The sequence below is a fragment of the Diadema setosum genome, chromosome 17 (assembly GCF_964275005.1).
Source record: "Diadema setosum chromosome 17, eeDiaSeto1, whole genome shotgun sequence".
Taxonomy (NCBI): domain Eukaryota; kingdom Metazoa; phylum Echinodermata; class Echinoidea; order Diadematoida; family Diadematidae; genus Diadema; species Diadema setosum.
In genome coordinates this window covers 30,686,198-30,703,853 of record NC_092701.1, presented here as the reverse complement: position 1 = coordinate 30,703,853, position 17,656 = coordinate 30,686,198, and the positions used below count along the sequence as shown (strand labels likewise).

The following is a 17,656-nucleotide window of genomic DNA, read 5'->3' as shown; positions in this document are numbered from 1 at the left end:
TATAAGACGTAAATACGACATCTAGATGTCATAATTCACCCCTTAAATCTACGTCAAAACAACTTCAAAATATGACGCCTAAATGACCACTTTTGTTCAAGCAAGTATACGCCTTGAAGACGTAACTACATGATGTTAAAACAACAACAGCAGCAGCAACAACAACAGCATCATCAACAACAACAACAACAACCAAACAGCGCTCCATGAGTATGTCTTTATGACGTCTGTCCGCTAGGTCAGTATTCTCAATCACAACACAAAGCTAGTTAAATTATAATACGTTTTAGTACGAGGCTTGACAATCGAAACTTTCAAATACTAAATTCTTTTTATTTCCATCATCAAATCTTCAGACAAAAAAAAAATACTGCGGTGATAATACAAAAATATATATATTGCATCAACCAATGAATATCATACAGTAAAACATATGAAAGATCACCGGAGGCATATGAATGTGCAAGAAAGCCATAGCAAGTCTTATGATATCACTCGTAAGTAATGAATAACAATATATAAATAATGAACAAAGTGAGTATACTGACATACAAAACTCATTAAGTTAATACTCATTAATCTCATTAAGTTCATACTACTAGTACCTTAAAGGGGGTCATTCGACAAGACTGACACCCACGAGTCATACGGCCCACGAGTTCGACATTGAAAAGAGGTCCATGAGTTTAGGAGTCATACAGCCCATGAGTTCGGGAAGCCCACGAGTTCGATAACAAGGGGCTTAATGTGTCGGTCTCGTGGGCCTTGTTAGCTTAGTGTCGAACTCATGGGCTGTATGACTCGTGAGCTGTATAACTCATGGACTGTATGACTCGTGAGCTCTATGACTCGTGGGCTGTATGACTCGTGGGTGTCGGTCTCGTGACGTGCATCCCCTTAAAGTAGCACAGACAAAGTGTATAAAAGTGTTGCAGAGGAGCGCAGCTCTTTAAACACCTTTCTCACGAGAGAGTGCTTGAAAAGTGGTTACAGAGAGGTGTATCTGTATATACATTTTTTTTTTATATCTTTAGATTTTATTCATCAGAAAAACGAGAGCATTGTCATTTCTACAATTTTCCTTGCATATAAGAATCAACAATTCGTGATATTAGTAGAAGTATAAGTCGTCAAATCCTACTTTTTTGAAAAGTGAATCACGTACACCATCAATAAACTCTTTTGCCGAATATAGTAGAAGAGTTGAGCGTTTGAATGTTTAGCAGAAGGAGCTACACTCTTCTCCGCTTTAGCAATCACTCGTTTTGTTGCTATCGATTGATTTGGCAGAAACGGGTTATTTAGATTACACATTCTGTTTTAACAAGTGCTGGTACATTGCCAATCGTTTCATTTGGCAGAAGAGCGTATCTCCAAATTTTAAGGAGAAGGTAAGCCTTTCAATCAAAGAGAAAAACGGCCGACAAGTTTGGACTCAGAACTATCTTTTGGTGTAACACTGATCATTGTTGACGTAACAATATTTTTTTTTAATGAAAGTTGACATCAAGACCTATATTGATAAAATGAAGATCAGAATTCGATGAACACATTGTAAGTAAATGTGCTTTTTGACTATCTCTGACTGAAGCAGATCCAACATGACAGAAGCTTCTGACTGTTAAACAGCTTTTGAAATATCTTCGGCGATACAGAAGCCAATTGATTTTTGCTGCAGAAGACATTTCAAACCATGTTCGTTTTGACACATTGAGATATATTTGATATTCCACACTTCTCGGTGTCATTGTGAGATTCCACCCTCTACATTCTGGAAAAACACAATCAAACTTCGTATTCTTATCTAACTATCAACATTTCCCTGGAAAAAAAAAAAGATCAATGATTAATAGATACCAATACCCTCAGCAATTAATGATGCGTTATTTTGTGAACCAAATCTGTCAAAATTAGGTCCTGGGCAGTTCACATGACATAATCAAAATGTATGAAATTTTAAGTGTCCTGAGATGAATAATGTACATAAAAGTAAAGACACTTGAACAAACGACACACGGCCCACCAAATAGTCCACTTCCTGGACTGTATTCGTAGTGTGCCCGCGTGTGTACGGACGTACGTTGATGGTGTCTGTATGTTCACTGTATTACACAATTCACCCCTCCTGATTTTTTTCGGGAGTACCAATTGGCGGAGTGTCGCAATCAGCGGTTGGGCGCATTGGGTGGGTGCCGAGTGTGTGGGGACTGCGGATGATAAAAATCGTCCAGTATCTGGACTACCCACCAAACGAAATCAGAACATTCTATAAAATTGGCAAACAGGCACTTGGCAGTTTGGCAAAATAGGCAAAGGTAAGTTGTTATTGGCAAATGGAATGAATAATTGCTAGCTATTGTTAATATTTGGTGTGAGAATGAAATTATGCTGTCCTTTCAGTACTGTTTTCTAATCGTTTTAAACCCCTCACATATAATGAAGGGCATTCTGAAACACATAAGTACTGGTACTGGTTGTACTGGTTGCAATGTGTCACGTGTTACAACTCTCTCTGGATTTATCATCTTCTTGTTCTTTTCCAAGTTTTTCATCAACTGATGATCACCACCTTTGACTACTGGACACAAAGTAAACTGTTTTGGTGTGGTTTGACTTCACTGGCACTATCTGTCGCAAGATATAAGGAACATTCTCAGGACAGCATCTTTGCTGATCTTGGTGTCAATTTTGAACTCAAGTCCCACATATAGCATTTACTGTGAGTTCCTGCCAACATGCCTGGTCGAAGCAAGAAGAATAAGATGCCAGGGAAATTTTTGCCCAGCACTCCTAAACCACAAGACCAAATTCCAACTCAAAGGCGGCCTTTCATTGCCCATCCGGGAGTTGACCGAGCGGTGGAGAGGGAGAGAGGAATGGCAGCTGAGGGAGGCCAGACCGCACCCAGCGACAGGGACATGCAGCTTAGGTGGTCTGTATGAAGAGCTAAGTGAGGGTGGGGCAGCAGGCAGCCAGATCACTCAGCTCATAGCTAAGGCAGTGAATACAGCGCTTAAAACTGCACTACCCCAAATAGTGCAGGTGGTCAAGGAGGCCTGTCTCATACCCCTTTCATAAACTCAATAATGCGGATAATATCCGCAACATTTGGTCGTAAAATCGGAGCGGGGATAGAATAATGCGCATTATTTCGACCCTTATCCGCATAATAGCAGCGTCGGGACCAGATTTTGAGTTTATGAACGCAAACCCAAATAATGCGGATAATTGCCGGGGTGCGGTCAAACGTCACCTGTCTTTCCCGCAGGAGGGACGTGTGCAGTCACCATGACGATTATCCGCCTTTTTCAGGACGGGCGCTCGTAAAAATAATGCGGATTATTTTCAGAGTTTGTGAACGCATTTTTTATTGAATTGTCCGCATTATTCTTATGCGGATAATAGGAGGATGAGTTTATGAAAGGGGTATCAACACCATCAAGGAAGCCATCAATCCACATTTGCTGCGAATACAATTTCAGCAAGATGAAATTCAGCAGAAGCTGAGAAGGGACAATTCTACGTTCGGGTGACTGGGATCCCTGAGGCTGAGGAGGAGACGGAGGACCAGCTTGCTGAAAGTGTTGCTACAGTGGCCAGGGAAGCTGGTGTGGAGATACGCCCTGAGGATATCTCTTCTTGTCACCGACTTGGAAAGAAGAGCGAAGGAGGGAAAAGCAGACAAACTGTTGTCCGCTTCACAGCAAGAAGGAAAAGAGATAATTTGTACGCTGCCCGTTTCAGACTCAAAGGGAAGGGGGTATACATCAATAGAGACTTGACGGCAATGCGGTATTCCATCCTCATGAAGGTAAAGACGGCCCCAAATGTCACATCAACAACAAGCAAGTACGGGAACGTGTCTTACAAACTCAAAAGCGGAGAGACAAAGATCATCAAGAACCCAGATGATCTGTTTGATTTGGGTTTTGATAATGTTTCCTACAGTGACTTCAAAATTCACTTTATGGTATAGCCTGTGAACTTGTTAATGCCAATTTGAAATAAACTCCAACCCAATCATTAATGATAGAAAATAAAGTCAATACTTTGGAAGTTCATGGATGCAAATTATGTCGCGGTGATTTTGATGATAAAATAAATAAAATAAATGAGAACTCTCTTGTATCACTCATGTCAATGTTAGGTCTTTAAATAGAACTATAAGTGGACTGCAATTATTGTATGATCACATCCTTACATTCAAATTTGATATTATTGCACTTTCTGAAGTTTGGAACGTTAGTACATGTAATGTTAATACCGTTACCATTACAGGATTATGTTTTGGAGGTCAATTGCTGCCAGGGAAAGGAGAGGGGTGGAAGAGTAGGAGCTTATATTCATAAGATGCTGAATTATAATATACTAAATTATTATGTTGAACACACGGAAAGTCTTTGGTTGAGGATAAATCAGAATTGTTTTGATAAAATTGTGATAGGAATAATTTATAGAAAACCAAATACTGATGTTCAACAATTTCGGAATAGCTTGCTTAATGTTTTAGAGGAGCTTAATGTTGGAAAAACAGGCATTGTACTTCTTGGTGATTTCAATATAGATATATCTCAAACGAATAATCAAAAGTTATATGATTATCTGAGTATGGTAGAGAGTACAGGAGTGCAACAGATTATCTCTTCACCCACAAGGGTGACAGATTCTACTTCGTCTGTTATTGATCATATTTATACTAATGTGTATAGTCATACAATTCACTCAGGTGTTTCAGATCATTTTTAATTTTTTGTCATTTTTGAAAACGGGAATAAAAATACGAAAGCTTTTGTGCGGAAATTTGCCCAATCCCACAAGTCATTTAATGCCCAGTCATTTCACTCACGAGGATCTAAGGAAAATTGAATGGGCACATGTATCAAGATATGAAGATGTAAACACAGCTTACATAGTTTTTCATGATATATTTGTGAAAATGTGTGATAAGCATGCACCTACAATAGAATATAATGTATCCCAGAAAAAGAACAGCCCTAAGAAACCTTGGATCTCATCAGCGATTCTTAAATCCATCAAGAAGAAGCACACCTTATACAAAAACTACAGGTCATCAAATTCTGGTGACGAACACGGAAACAAGTATAAAACGTATAGAAGCACTTTGGTAACAGTTATTAATATGCAAAGAGATTGTATTATTGCAATTCTTTTAATCGTAACAAAAGTCTTATGACAAAGACCTGGGATACCATTAATGAGTTAATTGGTAGAAAGGGTAAGAGTAAGCAGTTGGATATAGAAGAGTTAACTATTAATCAAGGTGGAATTGATAAATTTGTATCTTCTGAAAATGAAATAGCTGAAGAACTCAATAACTACTTTGTCACTGTTGGGTCAAATTAGGCAGAACGAATACCAAATGGGCCTCCTAATAGTTGTTTTCAAGATTATTTGGGTGCCAGAAATACAAAGTCTTTGGCTTGGAAACCTATAAGAGAAGAAGAAATTATGGATATTATGCTCTTGATGCTACAAAGTCTCATGGTTATGATAATTTGTCAATAAGATTGATCAAGGACATATATTGTTTCCCCACTGACTTATATCTTTAATTTGTCATTAGAAATGGGCCAATTCCCAGATGCACTTAAGATTGCAAAAGTGACGCCTTTGTTCAAGAAAGGTTCGAAAGATGACCCTGGTAATTACAGACCTATTTTAGTTCTGCCTGTAATTGCAAAAGTTTTCGAGAAATTAGTCAATGGTCGTCTAATGGACTTTTTAGAGTCTACTAAAATTTTGTACAGACACCAGTATGGATTTCGTAAGAAATACAGTACAAAATTATCATTAATTAATTTGTTTAATACAATAATACGCTCAAATGATAAAGGTGAAATAACCCTTGGTATATTCATAGATTTCAAAAAGGCGTTTGACACAATCAATCATCGCATCCTTTCAGCGAAATTAGAATATTATGGCATAAGAGGCATTGTGTTGCAGTGGTTCCAAAATTACCTCTCAAACCGATCGCAGGTATTGTGCTACAAGGATAAAATATCCAGTAGTAGAACGATCTCATGTGGAGTACCTCAAGGATCAGTGCTGGACCCACACTGTTCCTAATATACATCAATGACTTACCTACATGTAGCTCATCTAACTACATGTATTTTCAGTTCAGACTATTCGCTGATGATTCAAACATTTTTCATAGATTTCCCAAAGGTACAAAAGAAATTGATATGAATGACGTAAATGAAAAATTGAATGAGGTGCAGAAATGGTGTATTGTGAATAAATCAACTATTAACTTGAAGAAAACAAATTATATGATTATCAAAGGACCAAGACAACCAATTGCAATTAAAGCTGTGTTAACAGTCTCTGAAACGGTTATAGAAAGAGTACATGTAGCATCTTTTGTAGGAGTCCAAATTGATGAGACCTTGATGTGGAAGGATCAGATTCAATGTATCAACAAATGCGTTAGGCGCAAAATTGGCTTAATTTTTAAGTTAAGATACTTTGTTTCAAGGCATGTTCTCATGCATTTATGTAAATTCTGTAAACAATCACATATACTTTATGGAATTGAAGTATGGGGAAGTACCTACAGGAGCCACTTAAATTATATATTTTTAGCACAAAAAATGGCCATGAGAGCTATTACATTTTTCGCCTTAAGAACAAGTTCTAGGCCATTATTCACCAGTCTAGGAGTGTTAAATGTTCTTGACCTGCATAAGCTTGCAGTGTCAACCTTTGTATATGATCTACACAAGGGACATTTACCACATTCTGTAACGCAATATTATGAGCCAATGAATCATGCATACAGGACTAGAGGCAAAGATCATTCCATGCTTAGACTTCCGAAATGTGAAACAACACATGGTACATTTTCTATATCTTTTGTCGGATCAAAGTTCTGGAATAGTTTGCCCAAAAATATTCAAGAGGAAAGAACAAGATCTTCATTTCGAAAAAACCTAAAAAATCACTTGTTGAATGAAATTTAGAGATGAAAAGAATATTCAGATGTTTCGTTTAATGTACTTTTATAGTACAGTTACTTTAAAAGAGTAGACCTTGCAATAAGCATCTTAAATATATACATGTAGCTATAATGGGAGAACCATTCTCGACTAGCACTTGTGCTAACTTTTGGTTCCCCCTTTAACAACATTATCTTCTGTTTTCTATTTTCTTTTTTTTTTCAGAACCTTTGTCTATGCATATATGGCTATATTACATACTTATTCATTCTCTTTGCCTTTTCAGTGATAAATGTATCACAATGAAACTAAATCAATTACACGTATGTATACCACATGTATTCTTATGTAAGATAAATATAAGTATGTAAAACATATGCCTGCATAACTGTAAGAACCTTGTATATCATTGTATTCTCATAAAAGATTTTCATGTTATGTATCATGTTATCATATTCACATGTATGTTGTTAATAAACTCAACTCAACACACACTAAATAAACTTGCAATTTATTATGACTTATATCATAAATATAATTTCATGTAAATTCAAGGGACTGAAATCACTATTGTCTTTTTTCTTTTCCTGAAATAGTTAAGGTTCAAAATGTACACTTTCTCTCCCAAAAAACAATGATAAATGTAAAACCTGCACCCTTACTTTTCTACATGCACATGGACGAATGCAAACCCAAAGTCATTAACTGGATGTTTGTTTGAGTCTCTATTGTATGCATGTGTGTACATTGATAACTGTGATTACCATTTTGAAGTGATATATTTTGAAGTGATATATTTTGAAAAATTGTCTTATTTTCTATTTGTATTTCAATAAGGGGCTGTATATTTGTTGTATATTTGTATTATCTTTTATTGTTACTAGTTATCAAGGCGTATTGATATGTATTTTGTTCCTTATACAATTATGTTTTACAATGTGGTACATTATAATTTAGCCCTTTGGTTACTTTTCTTTTTACATCTTTTGAATCAATCATTATCAAATCAAGTGACAAGGTCCATTTACATGAAAACTATCAGACACATGTTTGTTTGGGTTTTTTTCACACAAAGAATGCAAAGCGTAGTGCAAAAGGACAAATATTGCCATACGGATAAGTTGCCATCATTACCGACCGGGTTAGCAAAATAACAGCAACATTGATATAGTATTTTATCAATCAGTAAATTATTCTGAATGACAGCTGAATTTGCCCAGTCAACAAAACCGGTTTACATTTACTCTCAACTCAATGACGAGAGTTTTGTAGTCTCGAAGAAGTTCCCTTACTGTAACTGTGCAACCCTGGATGTCACTTGGCGTGGTTGGGGGATCTTGCGTCTTCGACAGAATGCACTGTAAAAATGATTGCAGAGAAATGTAGAGAAGAATAGGTTACTTTTTTTCAGCTCACTCCAACGATTCAAAAATTCAGTGAGACACAGGGAGAAAGAGAGAGAGACTTTGTGTACAAATCTAACAAATTGAACAACAAAAGCTTTGCACTTGAAAGGACAAATTGAGAAATTTTGGAAATTAACTATACACAAAATCTACTATGGACATTCTTGCAACGAGAATTACTCACCTGGAGCTTTTCGCAGGTGGGCACGAGAGCGAAGAAGTATCTATTCTCTATGCCAGCATTTTCAAGGATCCCATGGTACCTTCTGAGCATGGATAGCTTTTCCACCAATCCAGAACGAACCTCCTCATCCTTCACGGTACCATTGGACGGTGGCACATTAGAGGAGAAAAGGGGAGGGAAAAAGTTACATGTATTTGCTTGATCGAAAACAAAGATTCGAGTAATGTCAGACCTGTTCCTGCTACCCTGCAAGTTCTCATGTTGTAATGTTACCTCTGATGAATTTCACGTCATACATTAAAAAAAAAAAAAAAGCTGTGTCAGTTATAAGCTGCAATTGTTAAAAATTACGAGCTTTACAGTGAAAAATGCGTGCTAACATAAACTTGGCCACTTTTGTAAAACATTTCAAAACAAGAATAAATTCTGGAGCTGCTCACTTTCATTGCCTGTAGGGAAAATTGCAACAGGTGGTTGCTTCTCAGATCCTTTAAGTATTTTTTTGTAGATTTGCAGACGAAACTTATACCTATCAAAATGTCAATTGAAATAAGAAGATAAAATCACTTAGTTTGTAAAGAAGGGTCCAACATTATGTTCGAAGACATCAAACTTAACGAGAAATGCAATTTGCTGTTTCTGATGTATTACCGAAGGGTTTGTTAGTTGGTTGGGTAGTTCCGGTTGGCATTCTGGAACAGATATGGCTGATTCGTTGGCAGAAAAATTTCCATAGAAGGCCTATGAAAGAAAACAAGAAAAGCAACGACAAGACTTAACTCACGCGTCTAACCACATGCATGTAACAAGGCGGCAACTATATCTTACATGATTTCATATGTAATATGCAATGATTATACAGCAGGCATCCAATATTTGGCGTCCATAATCACCACAACATGTGCATCTGATCCTAATGACAGCTGCAAAAGTAGAAGTCATTCGAAGGTTACACAGTGTAATTCAAGAACACCTTGTTCACAATTACAAACAAATTCATCAACCGCGACTTGCATCTTATAGTAGGCCTACGGAATGTCGATAGCAAACATGAAAGTGGAAGAGAACCTAACCAATGTTTTCACACATGTTTACACTGCGTTATTCATCCTCACCAGGGCATCGCGTCTTAATTGACGCATCGATTCTTGTAGCTTGGTGCAAGTGCAGTTGATTATTGCCCTGCCCTCAGCTGACAATGCACACATGGAAAGTGTTCAGAGGATCGTCAGTACTGCAACAAACAACGAAGGTATTGTTTACCATTGGGAGTAGTGATTTAGGAAATATTCGAGTTATCATATTTTGATGCAAATGTGTAGGATTTTTGTGTCATATAGAGAACATATATGATGTGTAGGACATTTGTATCATATAAACATTTCGCAATAAGCCTAAAATTTAAGGACATCAGTATTTTTGTTAAGTAAACCATATAACTGTTGACAGTTTAGTCTATACATTAGTCTCGCTTATTATAACTGTAATTTTGTACTTGTTAACAACAACTGACATTGATTACACTGATTAACATCTTAACATTATTTTTTTGTATCCCTAACTCACATTTTAGAACTATCTTGTGGCACTGAAGGTAGGGTTTTGTTTCATCTGCAATGTAAATAATGCCTTTCCGTAATAAAGTGTCACATTTCATGCAATGTTTTCATTTTCTTCAGGTATAGGCGCATACTTTATGTGTTAATACTATCTTGTCTTAAAATTCTTCGGGATAGAGAGGAATCTATATACATTCTTCTAGTTCTTTGTGTTTTGTGTATACATGGAAACACATTTAGGAAACAGTATGTGATTACGTGTAGCGGAGGAAGTATTTTAGCACAACCGAATTTCACTCAATTCAATTCAATTCATCTGAATTTCTTCAGATTTCTTTTTTAGTTAATACGTTTAGCATTTTTTTTTATTTCTTATTCATAACTATCGTTACTAGTATATCATTATCATTACATTATGATTTCTATACTACGCACACACATACTACACACAGCTACAGCTACAGCTGACAAGCAAGCAAAAAAAAGGGGGGGGTTCAGCACAAAAACATAACATTACCGCGTTCTATCTATTTCTTTAAAAAAAAGTGTGGGGGGGGGGCAAAGTGATGACACCTTATATACTCCTTTGTATGGTACACAAAAAGTGGGGGCCCGAGCCCGCTGGCCCCCCTGTTCCGCCGGCCATGCATATAAACATGTATATAATTATATGAAATAAATGAAACAACTGTGGTTTGCATAATAGTTAACATTCCTGTTTCATACCCATTCATTCTTTCACCTCGAATCCTATGACAGATTAAAAGCTAACAACTTCAAGTTTTTCAAAGATTTAATTCAAATGTTATTGCACATTTGTTAACGTCCCCCACGGAAGAATATAATTCGGCCTCATGCATCTTTACGTCTATTTCGCCCTTTTCCCCGGTATATTTTTGCTTTTTGTACGCTTCTTCCGCACTTGTACCACTGATTATGAACAATCCTTATACCAAAATGGTTTGCATACAAAACTAAATGCAAAATTAAATACAAACAAAAATAAAAAAAAAACAAAATACATTTGCATACCAAATCGCGTTATGGCCACTGCAATGTGAAAGAGAATGGCTTGGAAAAAGATGTCTTGAAATCAAGTCTCTTTAAGTCGTTTAGCCTGTTCGTGATGAAGGTCTTGCTTCTGTCGATCAGATTTACGCAGATAAACGCGTCTAGAAGTCTCTTTTATAACAGAGGATTTCAGAATTATTCTATTTTCACGCCCTCACACATCTTTACATAAATAATGAATTCACTTCCGTATACTTGCGAAGTGCAAACTGTCAGCCGGCACTTATGAAGAACACATTGCACGACCCACGCGTTCACTTCATATTCACAAATAGTTTTGCCACTTTCCTGTCGTGAATTCCTCGAATTTTGACTAAATATCATAATTAATATCTTCACACTTACAATAAGCATCCGCTTGAAAGTTTCGGACAGTTTATTTGCGACATATATAATCTATATTATTGTAACCCTGTTTGTTCTTCAGTTTTTGATACCTGGAATATGTGTGTGTGTGTGTGTCTGTGTGTGTGTGTGTGAAAAGTTTGTTGTTGTTTTTTATCTGTTCAGTCATAAATTATGTGCTTCTGTCTACAACTTCTGAAAGTAAAATTTCAAATTGCATCTTTTTGTATTTGATTTTTTTTTTTCGTTGTAATAGAGTGCTTTCAATTTTATAGTCTGGGTGCCAAAGGCTGAACCTTGTTTTACCGTCCACCCAATGTTTTTTGATGGTTTTGCCCTATTTCGGGGGTGCTGAATCCGAACCTGCATGATGCAACTCTTGCATCCTTGAGGGTTTTGAGATATTCAAAATGGCCGTCAAAATGGCCGGCCAAACCGGAAATTCCTATGTATTTCCTTCTAAATGGTGAGAAATTGAAAATAATTGATGGTTTTACCTTATTTTGCGGGTACTGAATCTAAATCTGGATGACGCAACTCTTGCATCCTTGAGGATTTTGAGATATTCAAGATGGCCGCCAAAATGGCCGCCCAAACCGGAAATTCCTATATATTCCCTTTTAAATGGTGAGAAATTGAAAACAATTGATGGTCTTACCCTATTTCGATGGTGCTGAATCCGAATCTGGATGATGCAGCTCTTGCATCCTTGAGGGTTTTGAGATATTCAAGATGGCCGCCAAAATGGACGCCCAAACCGGAAATTCCTATATATTCCCTTTTAAATGGTGAGAAATTGAAAACAATTGATGGTCTTACCCTATTTCGATGGTGCTGAATCCGAATCTGGATGATGCAACTCTTGTATCCTTAAGGGTTTTGAGATGATAAAGATGGAAGCCAGAATGACCGCCAAAAATGGAAACTCGCATGTAGACCCCCTTTTTCCTTCTAAATGGTGTATAATTGAAAACAAATTGATGGTTTTACCCTATTTTGAGCTTGCTGAATTTGAAGCGATACAGCTCTTGCATCCTTGATGGTTTTGAGATGATAAAGATGGCCGCCAAAGTGGCCCCCAAATGGCCGTCAAAAACGGAAATTCCCATGTAGGCCCCCTAATTCGTTCTAAATGGTGTAAAATTGAAAACAATTGGTGGTTTTACCCTATTTTGAGGGTGCTGAATCCGAACCTGGTTGATGCAACTCTTGTGTTTTGGGGGTTTTGAGAATTCCACGATGACCGCCAAAATAACTGTCATTATTGAAATTTTTGAGACCCTATTCAACACCCTCGACATTTTGTTGTTGCCATTCTTGCATTCCTTGCAAAATAATTGGCAGAAATTGAAATTCCAATGTTAATATTTTTATCTAAATGGTGAAAATTTGAAAATAAATTGGTCTCACCCCATTTCGAGGGTGCTGAAGGTTTTGAGATATTTACAAATGTCCTGTATAAACGAAAATTCCTTGATATTTTCTTATAAATTGTGAAATATTGTGCTATAACGTAAAGGGAGGGATTAAAAGCAATAATCCGTATTCTTGAATTCAACTCGGTTGAGCAAATTTATCAAATCAGCCAACAATTAATGGCATCCAAAATGACTGTCACAATGGTATTGTAATATACTGAGATATTCCGATATGTCTCAAACGGAACTTTCGCACGTAATGGAAAGAAAAATGATATTGACATCATACTGAAACGCACAAACACAAAGATAAGGCTGAGATTTTTTAAGCACAATTTTTATAAAGTAATGCCTGTGGTAGCCATTAAGGGCTCTGTAGACTGATGTGAAGTTAATCCTTTTTGGCTATAAGAGTAATACCAAATTATGACCTGCTGGTATTTGGTGTTGAAATTTGTCTTGGATTCTAATGAGTCTCGTCGCGTACTCTATGAAACTTGTGGCATATTCTGATTACGTCACTATAAATGGTTGCATCCATGACCACTTTAGTAGATATCAATATAAGGGTAATTTCAAAAGCACTCTGTGTGATTATGATATTCGTAAGTACTGGACTATCAACTATTACCTTACAAGTTGTCGTTTGCTTGTTTGTTTTTTGTTTGTTTTTTTTAATGCGCCTTACGTTTCCAGGGACCAATGACACAGAACAATGTTCGTTTACCTACGATTTAATGGTGGATATCTTTGTGCATATCAACTTCACAATATCAGCAATTTTCAACTTAAACTTCACATGGTACAACCAGGTTATACTCATATCCTTGGCATGACTGTCCTAACTCATTTTAAGTACGGAATATAAACTACCACGATTACCCTCAGGGAAGGACCCGGGTAAATTTTTTCCAAATCATCTTTTCATTCTTAAAATTATTTCCTGTAACTTTCAGCACCTATACATATGCGCAACATGGAATTACCATCATGTGCGTACCATGATACTCACTGCATCCAACAGTCGAGTACTTCCGCCCCCCCCCCCCCCCGGCCATTGAGTAATAGAGTCCCTGCATTGAACAGGCGAACAGTATTACTTAGACCAGCGAGTACAGGCTATATCGAATATACATATAACCCCCCCCCCCCGGCCATTAAATGCAATAGAGTTCCCTGCATGAAAAACAGGCGAACAACATCACGACCAGTGAGTACAGGTTATAACGCGTTCGAACCCCCCCCCCCCCCCCGGCCTTAAAAATGCACTAATGTTCCCTGCCTTTAATAAACACAAGCGAACAGAAATACGACCAGCGAGTACAGGTTATCCGCCATCAGGACTTAACTGCCTGGTAAACCACTTGGTGCTGTAAAGAAACAATGGCCAATTAGAATAATCAAATCATGTTTCCAAAAGTCAACCTTCCCATGAGGCAATCTACTGTGGTGTGCCACAAATACAAATAATGCGAAGGGGCGAAAAAATGACAATTTTCCGCCACACGGGCATAGCCCGCCGCCACTGAGCATGGGCTTAATTATATATAATATATTAACGACTTATTACATACTAATATACTGGATATCTGGTAACACCTTTTACCCTTTCTGTTGCCTAGCTGTCTATGGTATGTGATCTGAATAATTACGACGATCAATTACTTGGCAAAATCACAAAGGCACCCAAATAACCAGTTGACGACCAATCAAAACAATATGGCTATTATGTAATGGCAACCTGTCAAAACAAACTAAATGAATAGCAAATTTCTTGTTCACTAGAAAAGGGTGAACTCATTAAGTTTTCTACCATCATCGAAGCAATTGCAATGTGCTGCTTACGTCTACATATTAAACATCAAATGCAATATGACATGTCAACATACTCGATATACGTTATTTCCTTTATAACTTTTTATACAATTCCAGATGGTAAGCTACAATGTATATGTATACCATGTGTAAACTGAATAATGCCATCCAACAGTCAATTCCTTGGCAATAATGAAGCTTAACCATCTTTGCAGTACCCCGTAGCTATGAGTTTATGCGAATTGACTGACAATCAAATACTTGGCAGCGATGGAGTTTAAAAAACTAAGTACCTTACATCATCTGTGAATTGAATAATGCCAATCAGCGTTAATTACTTGGCAATAATGAAGCCTAACAAAGCATTTAGGATCACATGCGAATTGCATCATTATCATTATCATTGATTACTTGGCAAATGAAGAATGAAGCTTAATCATATTACATAATATCAAATGTAAATTGGAAAAAATAAAAATCGTCTATCACTTGCAATGGCAATAATGGAGCTTCAGTAGCTATGTAAGATATATGTGAACTGAATAACAATCACAATCAGTTACCTGGCCATAGCGGAGCTTGACCACCCATGTTGCATAACATGTTCCTGAATAACAATCACATACATGACCTGGCAATAATGAAGCTTAACCAATCAATCATGCTGATGAGCAATAAATACAACTACAACACTATTAAGAGTGAGCTAACACAATAACAGTTCTTACTATAAAGAGCTAGGAGCTAACACAATAACACTTACTATTAAGAAAGGGCTAACACAATAACAAGGTGGAGTCAAACTTCATGTCTCTGGGAAACTCTAATAACAAGGCTCTCACCCGTGTATGTATCATTCTTTATCAAAACACATACTTTGCGGGGGGATCATGGGACCTGACAGATGAGATCCAAATGCACCTGCACGCGTGTCTAGAACTATAGGATACCATGAAATAAACACTGTCAATATTAACATACAAACTATAATAGCCATACTATCACCCCCATACAAAATCTAGACAATATTTGCCAAACCCGAAGAAAGACAGGAATAGTTCATTACCGTCTGGAGATAAGTGAATTCCGTCCCTGCGAAAGAGCGCTGCGTGCTCATGCCTGATTTCTGGGTGCTCCACGAAATAGCCTCCCATTCTGCGGCATATGGACCTGGCACACTTGTTCAATGCGAGGCGTGTACGGTCAATCCTTGGCTGGTCGTCATCGCTATACGGGTAATATTCCCTGCGAGGTAAAATGTTGGACCAGATGAGTCGTGCATTGGGAAGGAGATCATGCAGCCCACTAAGCGTCGAATTCAGGAGCAACATCAATTCACGCTTCCTGCCTCGACCCACATCATTTGTCCCCACGTGCACTAGAATGTGGGACAGGCACAACTCTGGGAGAGGGGAGAGGACTTGCCGGACGTGATCGACGAGCTGACCCAAGCGGAGCCCCCTGCGGCCCCTCCAGGTGACGGACGCTGATAGCCCCAAGTCTAGCTCCCCGGAACACCTTGCATGGACGGCTACCCAGTGAATCAAGGAATCCCCCACCAGCAGGATCCTGCGTGGCTGGCAACCTGCAACTGAAAACGAAGATATCTTCCGGCAGCCTATTGTTCACAGCTAAAAATTACTCGTAGGGACCTCTTATTCATGTTAAATAGTCCAATAAAGCCCATTAACAGGTATATGAATACAATGTACTTGATAATACTTTACTATTGCATGAAAGGCAATTAAAAGCCCCCGATAATCAGTATGACTCAATGAGACCTGCCCCCATTGATGGATCACCGAAATTGGGATATACAATAAGAAATTACGTTCGGGATTCCTTATAGTATATAATTACATATATTATTGAAGACAATTACTGCTCATCAAGCTTATACACAGTAATCACTGAAATGTGTCGAACAATACAGCAAACTCTTAACAATGTAAATGGGCATATATGAATAAAATGACAATTCACACCATAGGTAACATATTCGTACGTACATATCGCTTATGCACATCAGACGACCAACGACCCATTTTCTTAATTTCCTCAGCAGTGCAACCAGCCATTGCTGCCGATGTAGCAGCCCCTATCCGGAACGAGTGAGAGGCGAAACGTGATGCTGGAAGATCCAAAAAGGACAAACACTTCCTCAAATTAGCAGTGAACTCCCGCCTGGTCACACTATTTCCGTCAAAACGACAGAAAAAGGCGCTGCCGAGCTTCACACCATAGGTAACATATTCGTACGTACATATCGCTTATGCACATCAGACGACCAACGACCCATTTTTTTTTTTTTTGACAGCTTCAGGAATCAGAATGTAACAAGCGCGAATGTGCAGCCGAATGTGCCGCCCGGGAGCCATACCATCGACCGTCACGTCTCGCGCTTCCAGACTGATGCTGGACGCTGCCTGGGAATAAGCTGTAAACTCGCCGATCCGCAAGAACCCGAAAAAGGCCACCAAGAAACAAGCCTTAAATAGAATGGCATCATAAGAGTTACAAACTATAGAGAGAACCGACAACAGCTTTGTGAGAATGGACATAGTAATCGGACAACGCGTATCAGCCCGAGAATGCCTACGGCGACAACCAACCAACAAGCGACTTATGACAAAATGTTTAGTAGCATCAAACATCCCTTCTGTCCTCAAACGAGATGATACACCGGCTACATAAGTGATGATAGTAGAAGCCGCATATCCCTGCAGCGATAAGAAAGAAATATACAGCGCAACCTGTTCATATGAGTAGGGTGCATTCTGACCCGGGAAATAAATGGACAGAAACGTACGAAAGGATTCCCAAGCTTGCTGATACACCGCATGAGTATTACGGGCATGAGAAGCGATTAACAAGTCAGACCACTCTCGGTGAAGAT

General features: G+C 38.0%; 1 protein-coding gene across 1 annotated transcript; it reads right to left on the bottom strand.

Moving 5' to 3' along the window:
• Window positions 1–3,493: 3,493 nt before the first annotated feature.
• LOC140240594 (uncharacterized) lies at window positions 3,494–16,385 on the bottom strand (the record flags this gene model as incomplete). The annotated part of the gene is made up of 5 exons (XM_072320354.1): window positions 3,494–3,649; window positions 8,207–8,320; window positions 8,553–8,681; window positions 9,204–9,293; window positions 15,774–16,385. Coding segments are annotated over 5 exons (1,101 nt in total), but the record flags the coding sequence as incomplete, so codon positions are not given.
• Between the last annotated feature and the right edge of the window lie 1,271 nt (window positions 16,386–17,656).